Source organism: Corvus kubaryi, unplaced genomic scaffold (assembly GCF_017639235.1).
Source record: "Corvus kubaryi isolate FWS band 111438036 unplaced genomic scaffold, C.kubaryi_AGA036_p1.0 137, whole genome shotgun sequence".
NCBI classification, from domain to species: Eukaryota; Metazoa; Chordata; class Aves; order Passeriformes; family Corvidae; genus Corvus; species Corvus kubaryi.
The window spans coordinates 14,315,180-14,333,468 of record NW_024580671.1 but is presented as its reverse complement, the minus strand read 5'-3'; the positions used below and the strand labels follow the sequence as shown (position 1 = coordinate 14,333,468).

The 18,289-nt window shown below is 36.6% G+C and overlaps 1 protein-coding gene across 5 annotated transcripts in view; it reads left to right on the top strand.

The window, feature by feature from the left end:
• Window positions 1–18,289, top strand: part of PPHLN1 (periphilin 1) — a 64,025-nt gene that overhangs the window by 17,526 nt on the left and 28,210 nt on the right. For 2 of the 5 annotated variants that reach the window (XM_042017960.1, XM_042017961.1), the window contains exons 6-8: window positions 8,707–8,957; window positions 13,267–13,346; window positions 16,605–16,724. In XM_042017960.1, the coding sequence (XP_041873894.1) occupies window positions 8,707–8,957; window positions 13,267–13,346; window positions 16,605–16,724 (451 nt within the window). The remainder of the gene's footprint in view (window positions 1–8,706; window positions 8,958–13,266; window positions 13,347–16,604; window positions 16,725–18,289) is intronic. The other 3 variants (XM_042017964.1, XM_042017962.1, XM_042017965.1) reach the window with 2 other exon arrangements.

The following is an 18,289-nucleotide window of genomic DNA, read 5'->3' as shown; positions in this document are numbered from 1 at the left end:
GGGTGTTAGGATCTACATCTGAGGAAAAGTTCATCAGTAAACCAATTCCGTGATCTCATGCTATTGGTATTATTTTTAAAAGATGATGCTATTTTTGCATGGTAGCAAATTATTCTCAGTGTTAGTCCTGACATTAGTTTATGATATATATTTGCATAATCTTAAAGGTTTTTTCCTTTGTATATGAAACTCTATAGAAGTTGTTTATGAGCTGACAAGAAATGCTTTTGTCTAAGTGAAACTGAGTATTGATGTCATTACACACAACAGGGTTGGGTCAGCCAGCTGTGGGAATGTCTTTCTCTTCTGAAGTCTGACTTCTAACAGTGCGATGTGTTAAATTAAGTTGTATCTTATCTAGCCTAGTATGCCTAATTATTTTTGAAAATGATGCTTGAGAGCATGATTATGAAATTTGGAAGTAAAATGGAAAAAATGTTTTAATGTGTTGACTTATGGAATAATTAAAAGGTTTGAGTTGGAAGGTACCTTAAAAGGTCATCTAGCCAACTCCCTGCCATAAGCAGGGACATCTTCAAGTAGATTGGGTTGCTCAGAGCCCCATCCAGCCTGACCTTGAATGTTTTTCCAGGGATGGGTTATTTATCACCTCTCTGGGCAACCTGTTCCAGTGTTTTAGCATCCTCATCATAAACATTTTTTGACAGAGCCTTTTCTTCTCCAGACTGAATACCACCAACTCTGGCAGCCTTTCCTCATAGATGTGCTCCATCCCACTTGATAATTTTTGTTGCCCTCCTTTGTACCTGGTCGAACTGTCCATCCATGTCTTTCCAGGACTTCAGAGCTGGGTGCGGTGTACCAGGTGGGATCTCATCAGAGTAGAGTAGATGGGCAAACTAATTTATGTTTTTTTAGTAGGCTCAGTATGCATTCTACCATTTTTATCTTGTTAGATGCATTTTTGGAAGCATTTTGTAGAAGGATTATCTAAGTAAGGTGAAAAATTATGTTAACAGAGGAGATTGAAGTACAAAGCAATGAATTGCCTTCTTTAAAACCTCTTTTCAGCTGCTGTCAATATTGTAATACTTTCTAAAACTTGTCTCCGTTAAACAGCATTCTGTTTTAAAATTTATCTTTGAATTTACATTTATTGCTCACAGCCGGTCAGTGTTGCTAGATATGTATGTCTGTTATTTTTAGGGAAAAAAAGGAGTATTACTACTTTGAGTCTTACTGATTCTAACTTCAACTGCTCTAGAATTCTCTCAAGGAACCTGTTTTATTTATCGTAATTAATTCAAAGTCACGAGTGTGGTAAAGAGACTGATTTTCCTACAGTAACAATGTATTTCCACAGCAGTTTTAACTACCTGAGCACGTGCCATTGCGGTCCTTCCCCTCTCCTGGTTCTGTTTCAGGTGTTTGTACATTTCATGTAGTTGGTTCTGTGTGCTAACCCACCACAATGAATTAAATAATTGTCTGCCAGTTTGGTTGCCTGAGAGAAAATATCAATGCCAGGTTAGGCACGGAATAGGAGTATGAATCCAAGGAAGGTTGCAAAGTTCAGGATTGCAGCAGCACCAGTTTCTGCAAAGAACTGCTATTAAAAAGAATAACCCTGAAAAATGCATCCCAAGCTTGGGAGATGGAGAGGTGGTGGAATTCAAAATTATACGAGGTAGAAAAGGGTTACAAGCATCGCAGGTCACTGGGCCTGATGGTGTTCCTGTAAAAGGCAGTATATATGCAAAAAATTGTAGTCATGTTAGACAGTATCTCTATTGTAAGCCCTCCCTACAGTCTCCCTGTCCTAATCCCACCTTTCCCTTTTACCCTATGTCCTATTACCCCCAGTGTATTCCCAATCTGTTTTTTCATCCATGGTTTCCCTCCCAAAACCATGCTTTTGCCAATTGTTTCCCCAAAATTCCCTTTCCAATGCCGAGTGGGGGATGAAAAGAGGGAGGGAAGAAGTTAAACCCTCTCCTGCCTCAGTTTCCCCACAAAGCATGCTCAGAGAGTCCTGTCTCCCTTCTGTCAGCCCTAAGATGTTCCACAGAATCTGATTGGACATTTAAAGACTCAGGAGGGTGGCTTGTTTTGTCTTGAAACGGTTCTTGTTATGTTTATCCAGTTGTTTTCATTCTCCTTTTATTAAAATAAAACGGGTGAGGTGTTGGGGTCTCCTCCCCTGCCATGGAGCCGTGGGAGAGGGGCCCTGAGGGCACAGCCACGGGGCTTCCCTGCCCCTGCTCAGCCTCGTTCCCATTGGTTGGTTTGTGTTCCCTGCGCGGGCAGAAGGACCCTTGGTCCCGTGACTGGAACAGTTCCTCAGCAGAGCCCCGGCCATGCGGCTGGAGAAATAAACATCTCTGAAACATCTAGCAAGAATCCGTCCATATGTATTTCCTTTCCACAGGACTCCTGGTTCGATATATGTGTGTTGCAGTATCCCCACTGCAACAAGTTTCCATCAGTAAGAGCTGTCATGGAGCTCCAAAGTTAACTTATTAAATCACTGAAAGAACTGAAGGCGTACAAGAGTTGCAAAAGAATTTTTAATAAGGAATTTTCCCAAGCAGCATACCTTGCTTCTGTGTTAAATATGTTAAAGCAAGTGATATTTATAATATATAGGAAATGGCCTGCAAAAAGAGGCAACAGATATTAATGTTTATTATAGAGACTGTAAACTGTAGTCAAAGTGAAGGGAATAAGCAAACTGGAAAATAAAAAAGATAAAGCTACATGGCTGAATAATTTATAAGAGGAAATGTCTCTCTTAACTTTCTGATTTTGAACAAACTATATACCTGACAGGGAGGAATGAGATCACATAAAGAAAAATCCCATTATGTACAATGGATTTTTTGCTTCATGTATGTAGAATGTCTTTTATATTGAGAAATCCAGAAGCAGAGGTAGTAGTGTGCTAACTTTCATTGAAATTTGCCATACAGAAGTCCATACAACTATTACAATGCTTAGAGGCATATAAGCAAGTGAAACTTACTTGACCTAATTGCTTCAAATCTCACTTTAAGACTAAAAACACAGAGATCTGTGAAGCATTTATCTAATATAGAGAAAAATGGAGTGTTTTTCTGATTTATAGATCTCATTAAGGGATTTGGAAATAGAAAAAAAGTAAATATAGTAAGGGTATTGTCTGTCAGTATTACTGACATAAAGTATTACTGCTTGCAAACCTGTTCCACAACTTGTTCTTTCCTTTTGCAGCTTTTTATTGATAGTGTTAGAAAGTCAACCACAAGAGTTGATCAAATCAGCATATCCTAGTACAGAGCGCTACTTGTTGCATTCTTTTAAGTGTCAATGAACTAATGGCGTTCTGCAGCACAATGATGAAAAGTCTAAGTGCTCCTCCAGCAGATATTTCATGGTCTCTGGGTTCTTATATGGAAGGATTTTAGAGATAGCTTTTGGAGAAAGAGTAATAGCTTGCCGAACATAAAATTCCCTTATGTCCCTAAAACTAAGTTCAAAAAGATTTCTTTCTGGGGCTTACATTAAATTGTTTGGCATGTACTAAGTGTGAAGTAAAAAACAAAGTAAATTCAAAGCTCCCAAAGAAAAGATGCTTTTGTGGGGTACCAATGTGCTTTGGTACCTCAGGGAAATGTTTTAAAACTCTTTCCTGTGTGCTGGTCTCTGTGCCTGAGGCAGGATGGCAGTAAAAGTGCAAGCACCTACTTAGAAATCTCTGTCCATTAGAACTTTGTCTAGAAGCTAAAAAGATGACCAGTTTCTCTGGTCTGTTAGGGCATTAGGGAAAAAAAAAAGCGTGTAAAGTACCATATTGTGCTTCCAGGCTTTTTTCCAATTTTTAAGCTCATATTGAGGTAGAAGATTTCAATTGTTTCGATTTTGAATTAAGTCTGTTTAGGACTTGATTTAGTTGCTACTGCATAGTCATAAAATGGGAGAGGTTTATTCCCTGAACTGGTTGTCTGAAATGCTTTTACTCTTCTGGGGTGATAGGCTGTTCAAAGTGCAGTTGTAAATGTTGTAGCTGTTTATAGAAATTGAAACTTGGTCCAACACTTTAAGCAAATACTCCCTGTGGAACTTAAAACCTATGTTTTATTTTCTGTTTTATGGAAATTGGCGGGGTGTTCATAAGCCCTTGTTTTTAAAAAGAAGAAAAACCAATATCACATGCATTTGAATGCAGCTGTTTTGTCTAATTTGATCTTAATTTGTCTAAATAACATATTTTGTCTTTGTTCTGCAAAGAGTTTTCTGAAGCTGTTGGCTCTTAATTATTTGGTACTTAAATCTGTGTTTTTCTGGACTCCTTGTTACTTGTTTCTCTGTCCTTTTCTGTATGATTGACCATATTTTCTCCCTGTCAGATAATAGAGAGTTTTAGTTTGAATATGCTTTTGTTGTCTGGGCTTATCTTGCAGCAAGTCTATTAGTACGTTATCAATGACAGTAAAAAGGAGGAGGGTACTCTTTACTAAGGAGAAAGAGCAATGCAGTGGGATTTCCAGTGCAGTTGAAGTGCACAGCTTTACTATTCAATTAAAGGACATAGAGGCATTTATTTCTCTTTAATGTTGCTATAATATTCAGATTGTCTTATTTTTTATTCTCTGACCTGTCATGACATCCCGAGGTGGTGGAAGGGAGAGAGGCGTTGTGTAGCTTTCATACTGAGTGAAGTGGACAAGTGGCATCAGCGTGGGGATTGGTGTTTGCTTATGATAACTTCAGTAGTACTGCATGCAGCATAAACATCATGAAACATTTATTTATTTTCAAATTTTTTGGGTACATTTGGTATTTCTAGGTACCCTTTTCTGCTTGAAACAGTGTTTCACAATGCCTGTTTCCTTTTGCCTTCATGCAAAAAGCTGTTAATAAGATGACACTGGCTGGTCCTAATGATGTTAATTTCCTTTAGAGCAAAATGCAGATATCACAAGTGCTCCAGTTACTTGCTTAGTCACAAAATGTTGAAAACCAGTTGTCAGTAAGAAATCTTGTCATCATTTCAAATGTTCAAATTAAAGCCATTGGAACCAGGTGCAATTTCTTCTATCTACAATGGTGTAATTCACTGTATTATTTTAGCTTATGATAAATCTGCATAACGGTCTTTGGACAATAACAAGAGATTTACTATAATCTCCAAAGCAGAACCTGAGTAAGTTGTTGGTTTGTTGCACAACCGTGTACTGTGTACTTTGGAAACAAATGGAATGAGGTCTGGGAGAGAGGTGGCTGGAATCTTGCACCACCTACATATACTTCGAAGATGTTAAAAGTGGAGGTGTTCTTGCATCTTCTTTTAGAGGCTGGGGGTGTTGTATATTTTATTAAATATTTTCTACATAATATGATTCATGTTGGTAGCTCTTGCAATGTCCTGAAAAAGCAGGCAAAAGGATTTTTTATTTTAGCTTCCTCCCCCTTGTCTCTGCATTATGAGACAGAAAAAGTATATTCAGTTAAGGATTCAGTTTAGATCTTGTCTGTTTTATCTCTTTGCACTGAAGTCTGGTGTTGTAGAAACTATTTATAGCTTCTTCAATTTATTTATAAAACTGTGAGAGTTATTTCTAGGCAAGGTTAGCAATTAAGTGCAAGCCTGTAAATGGAGTGTTTAATCCCTTTGGCAATAGCAGTAATCTTTCTCAGATGGAAGGGATCACAAAAACATCTCTGATGACTTTTTAATCTCGGTTATAGACAGTACTCACCTGTGAATTACTGGAAGACCCTCCTGTTTCTGTTTCACAGCAGTATGCTGTTTTGTTGTCAGTCTTCAGCTCAGTGTCAAAAGTGATGTCCACTATGGCTGGACCATAATGCAGGTTAATGTTCTAGCTGAAAAGATGAATGTATTGGGACATAGAAGTCCCAGAGAATAGTGAGCACAAAGTATTGTAGGCTGTTTCCCAGTAGCACAAATTCGATGAGAGTGATCTAACAGTACTTTACTCTTACAGTAAAGCTTTTTCCTTTATTGCATGTGATGTGCTTCACGTACCCAAGTACCTCTCTATTCCCAGGCATTTCTCTTCTAGGAAGTGATTTAATTTTACCTTTAAGTACTCTTAAGATATAAAACTGACACAGTGGTTTGTGTTAATCTTTGTTTCACAGAGCTTAAGCTATACCACTGTGTTGTTTCTGATCCATAGGCAACTGAAAATCTCCCCAGTGTTGTATTCCCTCGGTTTTCTGCTGTGCAGAGTGTCATACTTTTGTCTATTCTGTAGTTGTGTTTTATCCTTGAGGAAACTGGAACTGTTGGTGAACTGAAATAGCTGTCAGGCTTGTGCTCTTCCCCTAGCTGCCCTTGGTGAATGGTATATCACAGTATGGCTCTTTTTGTAACATTTCAGAAGCTCATCCAAGACTGTCAGCTTTAGTGAGAACTTAATGGTCGAGTTTCATCAAGGTTAACAATGATACTGCTTCCTGTTGCAACACTGCTGAGAGAATAAAATTGTGCTTTCAGGATTAAGTGTGAATTATGAATACACAATATAAAGATTTGAGGGATGTTATATAAAAGGGATTAATTCTGTATTTGTTGTTAAGGGTAGTAGCTCTATTTTAAAGTTACAGCTGAGCACAAAATTTTGCATCTCTATTAGATATTGTCCCTGCTCAATAAACCTTTTGAGTATGTGTTGGAATCTGAAGCATGTGCTTAACTGCTTTGCTGAATTGGGGCCTTCATTACCAAATTGCAGGTGTATGTTCACTTAAGTATTTAAGGAAAAAAATAACTGTAAAACAATACTTACTTTGTTCTGTTCAGTGTGTTACATTAATGGAAAACATCAGAAATGCTGTGCTGTTGCTATGCTGTCTGAAACAGATTCAATATAGTTAATGACTTGAATGTTCTGTATGAGATATGGTCCAATTAAGAATTAACATGGAGTGATGAAATGAAAATGCAAAAATTGAAAGTGAGATTCTATTTTATGGTGCTTAATATTATTGTAGAATAAGGCTTTCAAATGTTTTCCTGTTTAAAAGTGTGTTTCAATTATGTTTTTTTTCTAATTCTTACATGGATATTAGAGCATTTATTATGTGTGTGCAATAGCTCGGGCTCTGTAAGCATTTCCATAATAAAGTTCTCTGTATACGAGGGTTTAATAATGTGGTCATAAAAGTGTGTTTTACACATAAAAGTGGTGTATTGGTCTGCCAGAAGGCTTGTGCTTTAAAAATAAGTAACATTATTTAAAGAGAGATTAAGAAGGAAATGGAAGGAAAAGTGGGCTCTACCTAACTCATTCTTGATAAATATTTGATCAATATGTATAAATAACCCCCCACTTAGCTAGAAGAAGCAGTTCAATGCTGAGCTAATCTAGTATCTTCAAGCCTGGACTTAGACTTCATGTCTGTTGCTACATAAAATGTTCATACATGTAATGAAGATGTGCTTTCCATGCAAAAAGTAAATCTGCACTGTGTAAAACACAACTGTGTCACAGGGTTCTTGTTTTGTGGTGCTACCTTTGTAGCTTCCATAGCCCAAGAAACCTTTGGCACACTGAAATCCTTTGGTATCTGTCACAAATATGGGCCTGTACCATGCTGTAGGAATTGTACATCTTTTCTTCCTCTTCACCAACGTAAAATTAGCTATAGCTGCTTTGTGCTAGATGAGACCACCAGATTTTTGTGAGGCATTCCCCTGTTTAAAACACTGGACTCTGATGAGAAATAGGAGAGAAGATACATTCTGATTTACTAGAAGTGCTATTAAATCTTGGAGATTTTTGTGGAGAAGCTGAGAAGTACTTGCTATTCTTGCCAATGTGACCAAGGCAAAAGTGACAAGTCTAGACTCAGTTGGCTCATGTGTTCTTTAGCTCTGAGATTCTTTAGGACAAGTTTGAAATGATACTAGGGTTTTTTTTTTACCCTTACACATACATGTACATTAATACAATTTACAAATAACCAACACATTTGAGCTGTGGTCTGGAGTAACAGCATTTAAATTTAGTAGAAAGTTTGGATGTTTATTAGATTATGGTTTTTAAATCAGTTGGGTCTGTGACATTTTACATTGAAGTTCAAAATTAATATTGTGTGTTGTGAGAAACATATTTAGGAGATATAACTCTTCATATTTTCATTCAAGATTTGACCTTGGGTGGATTAATAGGCATGAGAATAGATATTCTGCATATTTCTTGTTGTCTTTGCTGGATATAAGCTGAAATCCCTCAGTGATATTTTGTGTAGCAAGGTGTGTGAAATCAAATGAGGGATATAGTCCCTTGAAAGTAAGAGAAAAACATAGCTGAAAAATGCCAAATAGTGTAAGCAGTATTTTCATATGCATTTTTAGCTATGTATTGGCTTAATTTCCAGAGTAAGTGTACTGAATCTGGAAAAAATTGTGAGAGTTGTCATTTCTTCAATGTCTTTTTCTTACATTTTAGCTGTATTATCAAGAGATAGAAAGGAATTGGTTTCTAGCAATGAAGTAGCTCAATGAAATCTGAAAAAATTACCTTTTTTTTCTTTGTCTTTCTTTTTACTTTTTTAATTTGTTTTTTGTTCTTTGCCTAGTACTCTTAACAACACGGAATATTTTGGATATGTTCTGCATGTGACAGCTAACCTATTTGTATTTACCAGGCACGAAATGTTGCCATTGTATATATGCTGTTCCATAAACTTTGGGAGGATAACCAAGTTACTTTTATTTTTCTGTTGTCTTCCAAGGGACGTCAGAGATGGCTTCCGAAGAAGAAGCTTCTATTCTTCTCATTATGTGAGAGATCGATCCCCTCATAAGAGGGACTCACCGTTCTTCAGGGAATCGCCAGGGAGCCGAAGGGATTCTCCGCACAGCAGATCTGGCTCAAGCGTCAGCAGCAGGAGCTACTCTCCTGAAAGAAGCAAAGCCTATCCTTTCCACCAGCATAGCAGAAGTATGTCATCTTTACATAAAAGAAATATTTCTTCTCAGCAAGGTAATGCTGCATTAATGATGCGAACTGGTTAGTGAGGTGAAACTATAAAAGCCTTTTTTCCATACATGCTCTTTTTTACAGTGGGAAAAGCTGACATTTTGTACCGTCTATGTGTTGTCTGCTCTGGTTGTTTCATTGTACTCTCTGTTCCCTTAGGTATTTCATGTGGGAGATTGTAGGTTTTATTTTGGTATCAGGTCTAGACTGACTGTAGGAGTTTCAGCTGCACAGCTTTTTCTAGTATTTTATGTTCTTTTTAGCATCAACTCCTGTTACTTCTTTATGTGCTTCCTTGGATTCCCTGACAAGAAACTTTGCTTCATCTACAGCAGATGAAGACATTTCTTCCTGCAACTAGGAATAAAGAGGGATTTAAAAAAATGGAGAAATGAAAGAACATATTGCTACTTGTTGCATTTTCTACAAATTTTACTAGGCTTTTAAAACTGATTGTTTTTTATCAATTACATTTCAATGTCAAAACCGCTCAGATCTTGCTCTCCTCAAAGAAATGTGAAGCGTATCTGAGTTTAGTCCATTCTGACTATTAAAATCTTAGCTCCTAATGTTTCCCAGAAGTCTAATGAATCATCTGTTTTGAAAATATTTGAGTTTTTCGTATTTAAATAATTTGGGGGGAAAAAAAAAGAAATTGCTTTTTTTAATGTGCTACAATCTTAGCCACTCTGTACAGCTTATGTAAATTAATCCGATTTAATTTCCCTTTCTGCAAATGCTTTCTAGTGAACTATGCAAACCTACTGTTCATTTTGGCAGCTTTTTAGAAAGTAATTAGGTTTTTTTTTTTAACTCACTGAGAGGCACATTGTGTTTCCAGAGTGACACTGAGCCATTATGTAGCACATCTTGCCAAAAAAGATCTTTGTAGTTTAGTTAACATCACTTAAATATTGAGGAATCATTTCACTCCTTGCAGAGTACAGATGGTCTTTCTATTTGGACATTACAATGCTTTTAAAATTTTGTAGCAATACTCAGTGAACATAAATCCCTCTAAGTGTAGGAGAGGAAGAAAAAAATAAGACAGTTAATTTTCTGTAAGTCTTGTAGGTGTGCAGCTTGTAATTACTGGGGACAAGAAAACAGTGTTGTGAGAAACCATACAAAATTTTGGAATGTTTCATGGCTTTTTACAATTTTGAGCTGACTTAGATCATACATGTCTATAGTATATTGTTAGAATTACTCAGACAATAGTGGAGGTAGTGATGTAGAAGCAGAAATATTCGCAAACCAGAAAAGATGCTGATCAAGAGAGGAGCTTACATTTAGGTCTGTGGTTTTTGATATTTTCTCCTGTTTGCAGGGTTAAATACCTTTCCCAATCACCTTTAGATCAGTTTTAAGAGACCAGGTGGGTTGTGAACTGGACTACTTTTTTATTCCTTTCCCTGGAAAAGAGGACTACTAAAATGACTGAATTACTAAAATGACTACTTTAGATGACTGAATTAAAATTCCTATTTGCAAGGTATAAATGGTTTAAATAATACTTTTAGAATAATTTTTGAATGCAGTTTGCCTTAGGTAAGCTCATGTATTGCATATTTAAAAGGAACATCAAGGGGGACATCTCATATATGTCAGCAGTACATTTTAGTGGGTGCTTAAGTGGATTTACAACATGCAGAGTATATACTATTTCATGTGGAATTTGCAATATGGCATCTTTCTAAAATACTATAATGCTGTTTAAAGTCATGCTGTCTGAATTGGTTTGGCCACATGACTTCCACTGAAGAAGGAATATCCCATGCTCTCCAGCCCTTCATACATGAGGATAAATACAGAATTTAAACAAAGAAAACTGCAGGGACATGAAGAAGCTTGATAAAGGGAAGGAAGGGGCTAATGGAAAGGACAAGCATTCATCTGTGATGGGAGAGCACGGAGAGAAGCAGGATGGTGCTCCTTCATGGGACCAGGCAGTTAGGGGTCAGTAGAGTGGAGTAGGTGTCAGCAGAGTCAGTAGGGGTCATACTGAGGAGATACAAGAAAGCAAGTAGTGGTGCTTTGAGAGTGTCATGTTTAATTTTACAGGTAGGGCTTTGGGGTTCAAAATAGCCACACGCATTCTGAAAATAAATGGCCTAATGTCTTCAAATTAAATTCAAATTAAATGGCGTTTTTTCTCTTTGCTTAACTTTGAATAATTGTCTGCCACTTGTATTAGCTCATTTCATCTGTTCAGGTGCAAACATATAATCCATTCAATTGAGATAATCTTTAAAGAATCCAGTCTGACAAAGGAGGCATGTGGGAGGCAGAGTTGGAGTAGTCCTTAAATTTAAAAGGAGGTGGCTAATCTATGGGGCTGAAAAGCAGGTATCACAGGAGCAAAACTTATGTTACTTAGTGGTGACAAGGGAGATGTTCTGTGCTTTGGGGAGTGTGACAGAATAAAAACATGGTTATTTCTATCTTCTTGATTTTAGTTTTGACAGATACTTTTTATTTATAGGAGCTTTTTTACTTATCATAGCTTTCCCATTTACTATTTTCTGTTTAAAAGCTTTTTTTTTTTCCATTGAAGGTCTATTTCTTTTGTTTTATGTCTACCAGAAATACTTAAATAAGGCTGATTACTATGTTTTTAACTAGGATCTTAATTTAGCATAGTCTTCAAACTGAGGTTTAAAGTGCAATTTGGAATGTTTGATTTTGCCAGAGTAACATTCCCACCTCTTTTCATTAGCATTTTTGAAAGACCCATCAGTAGCTGTGAAAAGTTTTGCATGGATTAGTAACATTACAGCAGAAACTCACTTCCCACCAACAGTGTGCATAGACGAGCAGGTTTTGATGTTTGCTTTGCATTAAGCCTACACTATATATATATGTTATGAAAATGTGGTGAAAGAGTTGAAGACCTACCTTTCACATACCTCTTAAGCATTTCCTGTTGTTAAAGGCATGCATTTTGCATAGACTTTTACCTGCATTTTTGTGTAAGTATTTTAAAATGCACCACACAATACAGTATTTTATGGCATTGAATAAAAAAGGAAAACAGCTCAGCTCTTCAGAGTGAGATGCCATGTCTGCTCTTTGTTTTGATTTGTTAAATTAAAGCCGTATTTAAAGCCATAATGAGCAATCACATTTATAATTCTACTAAAATAATTTCTATCCCAATTTTCATAAGTATTTGATAGACTTTTTAATTAATCCCTTTATCAATTGTATTGATGAAGATTTAATGGAAGCCAAGGTAAGTTTACATTGTATTTTATTTGTGAACAGTCAGTTGTTTCCCAGTGAGTGTGAAGAATCTGGTTGATTTAGGCCTACTGTTTGCTTTTTGTACTTACCTTTGCAGATCCCTTAGATGTAATCTGTGGGCCCCAGCTTGAGAACTGGTAGTTTACACTGCAACCAGTTCTGTTGCTGTGGGCTGCCTGTAACTGGTCTGTGGCAAGACTATGCACAGATTGTGATTAGCACTGTGAATTCGATTTGGCATTTTGCCAATTTTAACTTTTATAGGCAAGACACTGATCTGACAAAGAGCACCTACTGTGTGGCTGATACAAAACAGGAGTATTTCCCATGGCAGGTCTTTTCAACATACTGTGGCCTGCTAAACCAGTTCATGCACTACCTGGTTTCCTTGAGTGATTGACTGGTGTCTAATATTTCAACTGTTTACATTATTGCAGGAATATTAAAAAGTGAAACCACATCATCTTGTGGAATCATACTTTCAGTTAATGATGGGAAAAAGGACAGTGGGTTTTCTTAAATGCGTGAAATGACACAGCTATATCTCTTCTCTCCTTGGGAAGAGAAAAAATTGTTACCAATATTTATCAGATGATGGGAGTATGTAGATATTGTAGATATTATAGAATCATAGAATCTTTAAGATTGGAAAAGACCTCCAAGATCAAGTCCAACCTTTGACCAAACACCACCCTGTCAACTAGACCATGGCACTAAATGCAATGTCCAGTCATTTCTTGAACACCTCCAGGAACCAGGGACTCCACCACCTCACTGGGCAGCCTGTTCCAAAGCTTAACCACTCTTTCAGTGAAAAGATTCTTCCTGATACCAGCCTGAACCTTCCCTGGCACAGCTTGAGGCCATTTTCTTTTGCCCTGTCACTAGTTGCCTGGGAGAAAAGTCCGACTCCCATCTTGCTCCAGCTCCCTGTCAGGTAGTTGTTGAGGGCGATAAGGTTCATGTCTGACTTGAGAAAATTTCACTGCAATTTTTCTAAGCAAGTAAGCATGTTTGCAACATACATCTTTAATTTCACAGCCATTAATTTTTTTCTTAATTGTAGGTAAAGAGAGGACAGTTCAATCACTGAAAACATCAAGAGATGCATCACCTTCAGGGTCCACAGCCATACCTTCATCAAAGGTGAATTTTCTTTTTGAATATTTCACACCATGGTTTTAGATTGTTCATTGTTGGATTTTTTTCCTCAGTTGGAAGGAGATGCTGTATGTACCTATAAAAGTGCATATTCCTTACAATATTCCTTCCTGTTGCTTACAATAGGACTAGGACTTGGTCTTAGAACTGTGTCATTGTGAGTGTATTAGTATTACCCACTCACTTTGACACAGACACACTTGCCATGTTATTCAATGACTGATTGTTGTGACAAGACTATGACTCACTGGAAGTGCCCCCTGGATGAAATTAAGGGGCTGGCTGGGGGTTTAAGATCCATTAAAATGAATAGAAGAGGAATAGGACTTGGTCTTAGAATTCTGTGTCATTGTGAGTATGTTAGTATTACCACTCAGTTTGACACAGACACACCTGCCTTGTTATTCAATGGGGAAAAAACCAGGCTTTGGTTGTGCTATGTCATTCTAAGTACTTATCCCTTATACATCTCTTTTAGAACTGCTGTGCCAGCTGATTGCCATTGTCCTTAGGGGGGGAGGCAAGTGATGTATTTTCAGTGATGTAAATAGGGAAACCAAGATAAAAGCTGTTATGCTTTTATCAGTTATGCTGATTTGGTTCCTAAAATATGCTTCATAATTAGTTCACTTATTTTGCGTACAGACTCAGCACAATGCAGCTTAATGCCAAATCCTTACTTAATACACACCTTTGAGAACAAGGCGGCATTGCAAAATCTCTTGCTCTTGTGTTAATATGTAGTGTGAGCTTGAACTCTGTATTCTCTAAGTGTTCTGCTTTCTTCTTCAGTCAGGTCTGATCTATGCTGTATTGGTTTTTTGCCATCAGTTTGCAAGTATCTGCTGGCAGTGGATAGTTGCTTGATAAAGGCTATGCAAAATGAAACTTTGTTTGATGAAAGTCATTTCCCCAGACAGCATAAATATTTATTGGTATGCATCAGCTGCAGAAATAGAAATACTTCCATGACCGTTTATTGGTTTTTCTCTTGAGTCCCCAAATCTGCTTGTAATGTACTGCCCTGTGTCAGTGGAGCCTGTTGGAGTTAGCCTTCTGGTTGGAATTGCACTGAGCAGTTAAGTTACCTAAGTGCTTCACTGACTCAGAAGTAGTGACAGAAAAAGTCTTGGCAAAATATGAACATCTCCAGAGCCAGAGTCTTAAAATTACTAAGGCTTGAGAAATTAGTTATATGCTATATATTAGAGATTAAAGGAGATGATTTTCAATGCTCTAAGTTATAATTCAGCTTTGAAATTCTTACGAAGGTATATGTTTCCATAGCAATACCTCTTTTCACTGTAGTATCTATTTGCAAATCTGAAAAGGTATTCTTATCTACCTTATAATTATTTTTTTGCATATTCAGGCATGTGAATTAATACATGTTGATGTTACCTGATCTTAGCCACGTGTTTGTCTATGGCATGAAATCTTCTGTGTTTTTCTTTAATAGCTGTATGGAGTGTAAGCCTTGGAGGATGTATCCAACATAGAGTGAAAGGCAGATGTGTGAGACGGGAAGCTTCTGAGCAGTGATAGGCTTTTGCTTTTCTATGTTATTCATGAGATTAAAAAAATACCAAAAAAAGTGACTTCTGTTTTGAGTCAGAGAGTGGGGAAGGGGGGCAGTTAAGGTTTTTTATGAGATATATTAGGTTGGTTGTTTCTTGCATGTTTGCGGCCTAAATAGCTGCTGCTGTTTCCAACTGAAAAATATGTTCCTGTTCTTTCTCTTCAGTTGAAGTGTACCTGTGGAAATACCATTACTTTATTCCATAAAATTCACTCAGGATTTAATACGTATTTATCAACATTCAACCTATAGAATTAAATTCAGTGAGATTAAATTAAACAGATTTTTTTTCTGTATTCCAACAGATATTAGAATGGTTAATTTCTTTTATGGCTTCTGGAAATTTAGCAGGTCATGTGAGATTTTCTATGAATTATATTACTGCTTGCTTTTAAGAGCCCTCTTCATACCCTGCATATTGAACTTTGTCACCTCCTGACTTCACTGGTTGTAATTCTGTAATTTGCAGTTATAGAAAACAGGGATTCCTGTTGGAACATTTTGTTGCACTTCTCTTCTGGATTCAGATAAAGGTGGTGTCTATGACACAGAATCCTGGAAGGGTTCTGTGAGTTGTGTATTTATGCCATACTACAGTACAGAGATATTTGGATAATACTTTGCTCGAGGTAAGCACAAAAGATGTGAAGACAAAGGAGTCTTGATACTGGCCATTTATGTAGCTTAGAATGAACTAATGATAAGAGGTGGAGTGTTGGTTTCTTTCGTTTGGGTTTTTGTTTGGTTGGTTTTTTTGTCTACCCGTTTGCTAAGATGGAATAGGCACTGGGTAGAATTGTTATGGCCTTTTTCAGGCAGTAGGCTTTTTGTATCTCTTTTTTAGATACCCATCTTAGTGTTGCAATTTTTAGTGCTAGAGTGATATAGATTCTTTGGGTGCTTCTCTACATACAGTTGATTTAAATTAAGTATCCACGTAGTGGTAAGAAGATTTATAAAGCTAGCTATTCCTAAACTGGTATTTGTCATTGTCTGTTTGCTGCTCTGATAGTAAAAGCCAAATAGTATTCTTAGAGAGAAATCAATTTTTAAATATTATTTATGTGAGAATTTCCATTTGAAAAGGTAGATTAAAAGAACATAAAGCCATGACTGACTCTATTATAAATGATTAGCATTCCCCCAAATAAAAAATAATGAATTTAAATGGAACCATCTCTGATCACTTAAAGTTTGTATAAAATATTTTTTTTCCTTAATTAGCTCAGGTTTTATACCCTACTGAGCATGTAATAGTTTATTTTAAATTTTTTACAACCATTTATGCCTGAAAATCACATTGAATTATTAGTTCACTCCACTCTTGTATCTGACTTCTTTCAGTGCCCAACAGGTCTCAAATAATTTTTCTGTTATCTCTGACCTGTGAATTTAATAAATCTTATTCTGAAAGTATAGTGTTTTTGTAGAAGTCCACTGAACTTCATTGATTTATCTGTTTTTCTCCTCTCTTGTTTCTTTATTATCTGCTCTCTCCCCACCCACTTTTCTTTTTAAAGAAATTGGACAGCAAATGAAATAATTTCAACTTTCTTATTTCCTATTTTAAAATGTTTTAGGGATCTGAATAACTTTTTTTTAATTTTGAAGAGTCTTGCCTTATGTATTTCTTGTTAAACCTTGACTATAATATTTTTGTACAGGCCTTGGAGAAGAGCAACAGACTATCAGAAAAGGAACTTGCAGAAGCTGCGAGCAAGTGGGCAGCTGAAAAGTCAGAGAAGGCCGAGGAAAGCAATTTACCTGAAATAACAGAGTATGATGTAAGATAGGATTATTAATCCACTTATTTTAAAGTGTTACAACAATAGGCTCTTGTTTTTCTGTACTTGTCATAAAAGCACATTTTGTAACGTAATCCTGAATTTTTCTGCCTATGCTATTAAATATTTGTTGGAAGGGAGTGAGAGGGAGACTAAAACCTTGCGATTCATTTATTTTGAAAAAATACACAAAACCACAGTACGTTTTGAGTATAATTTGAATTGATGTTGAGCTACAACTGACACAATGAAGTTTCAGCTCTCCCAAGCATTCTCCAAAGAGCTCTTGTAGTAGTGTGGGTCTGTATGTCTGCTGAACTCCTTAAAATTAGTAGGGGACTTCTGGATCAAAACATGAGTGTACATGGAAAACATAACACTTGGGAGAGAAACTCTTGTTTGTTGAGTTCTGTTTCAATCCATGAGAGCCTACCATGTCACATATTCTTTTTCAGAAAGCAGTCCTCCATTTGCCCCAGAGTCTTTATTTCATTATTAATCAACATTAATTATTCACCAGTTTATTCCCTTTTGTTTTCATCCCTCCTTGTCTTTTATCCCTGGCTACATTGAAGTGTGATTACAGCTCTTCTCAGTCATTTGTTATGCTGCTCTTGGATAGGAGGTCTTTTTTGGGTTCTCTTATGTTAGTGGAAAATGTATTTGTCATTTAAAACAACCCAAATATTATGTAATCTAAAATAATTTGTTTTAATTCTGTGATAATTTTCTCTTTAACTTTCACTTTGCTTCAACTTTAGAGGCATTCTTAAAAAAGCCAAAATAGTATCTTCTTCACAAAGTAATGTCTTAACCTTTGCAATTAATGGGTTTGATTTTTTTTTTTTATTTGTTTGTAAATAATTTTAGGGAAAATGAAAGTGTCTTGGGAAGCATCACATTTCCACTTGTAGAACATAAGGGCTAGGTCAGAGAAATAAAGTCACCGAATCCATATTTATGAACTTTCAAGTCCTGTCCGTTGATGTAATGGGTGCATGCATGAGCAGCTCCTCAATAGTAGTCAGGAAGATCTAGTTAGATATGTAAGCTGGAAAAAGCAATTAAAAAAAAGAAAAATGTGGAGTAAGTGTTAGAGTGAAGAAAAAGCAACAACTGATCCAAGGATGAATACCATATGAAGGAGAAACATATGCATGGACATTTCTGAGAGGTTCAGCAGAGAAATATCACTCTGGTTCTTGATGAGGGGAAGGTAATGCAAGGGAGGAAAGAACAGAGTGGGCTACATGGAGAAGAGTTGTTTAAAGCTTCCTTCGTGCCTTAGAGAAAATTGCAGTGGCAGAAAGATTAAGAATAAAGAATCAAAGTGAAGCAATTGCAGTTGATTATGGTGCAGTCTGAGATGGTTTATTGACTAAGAAATTGGGCTGTAGAAATGCTAATGAAGGAAGTAAGGCGTCTCATTCTGAGTCTCGGAAAAAAGGACTTCTCACCTTGATTAGTAGGCTGTCATGTAGGAATTGCAAGAGTTCTTAACTTTTTCCTGTTTATCTTATATAATGCTTAATAGTTGAACTTCATGTTGCACTGGACTTTTTAGT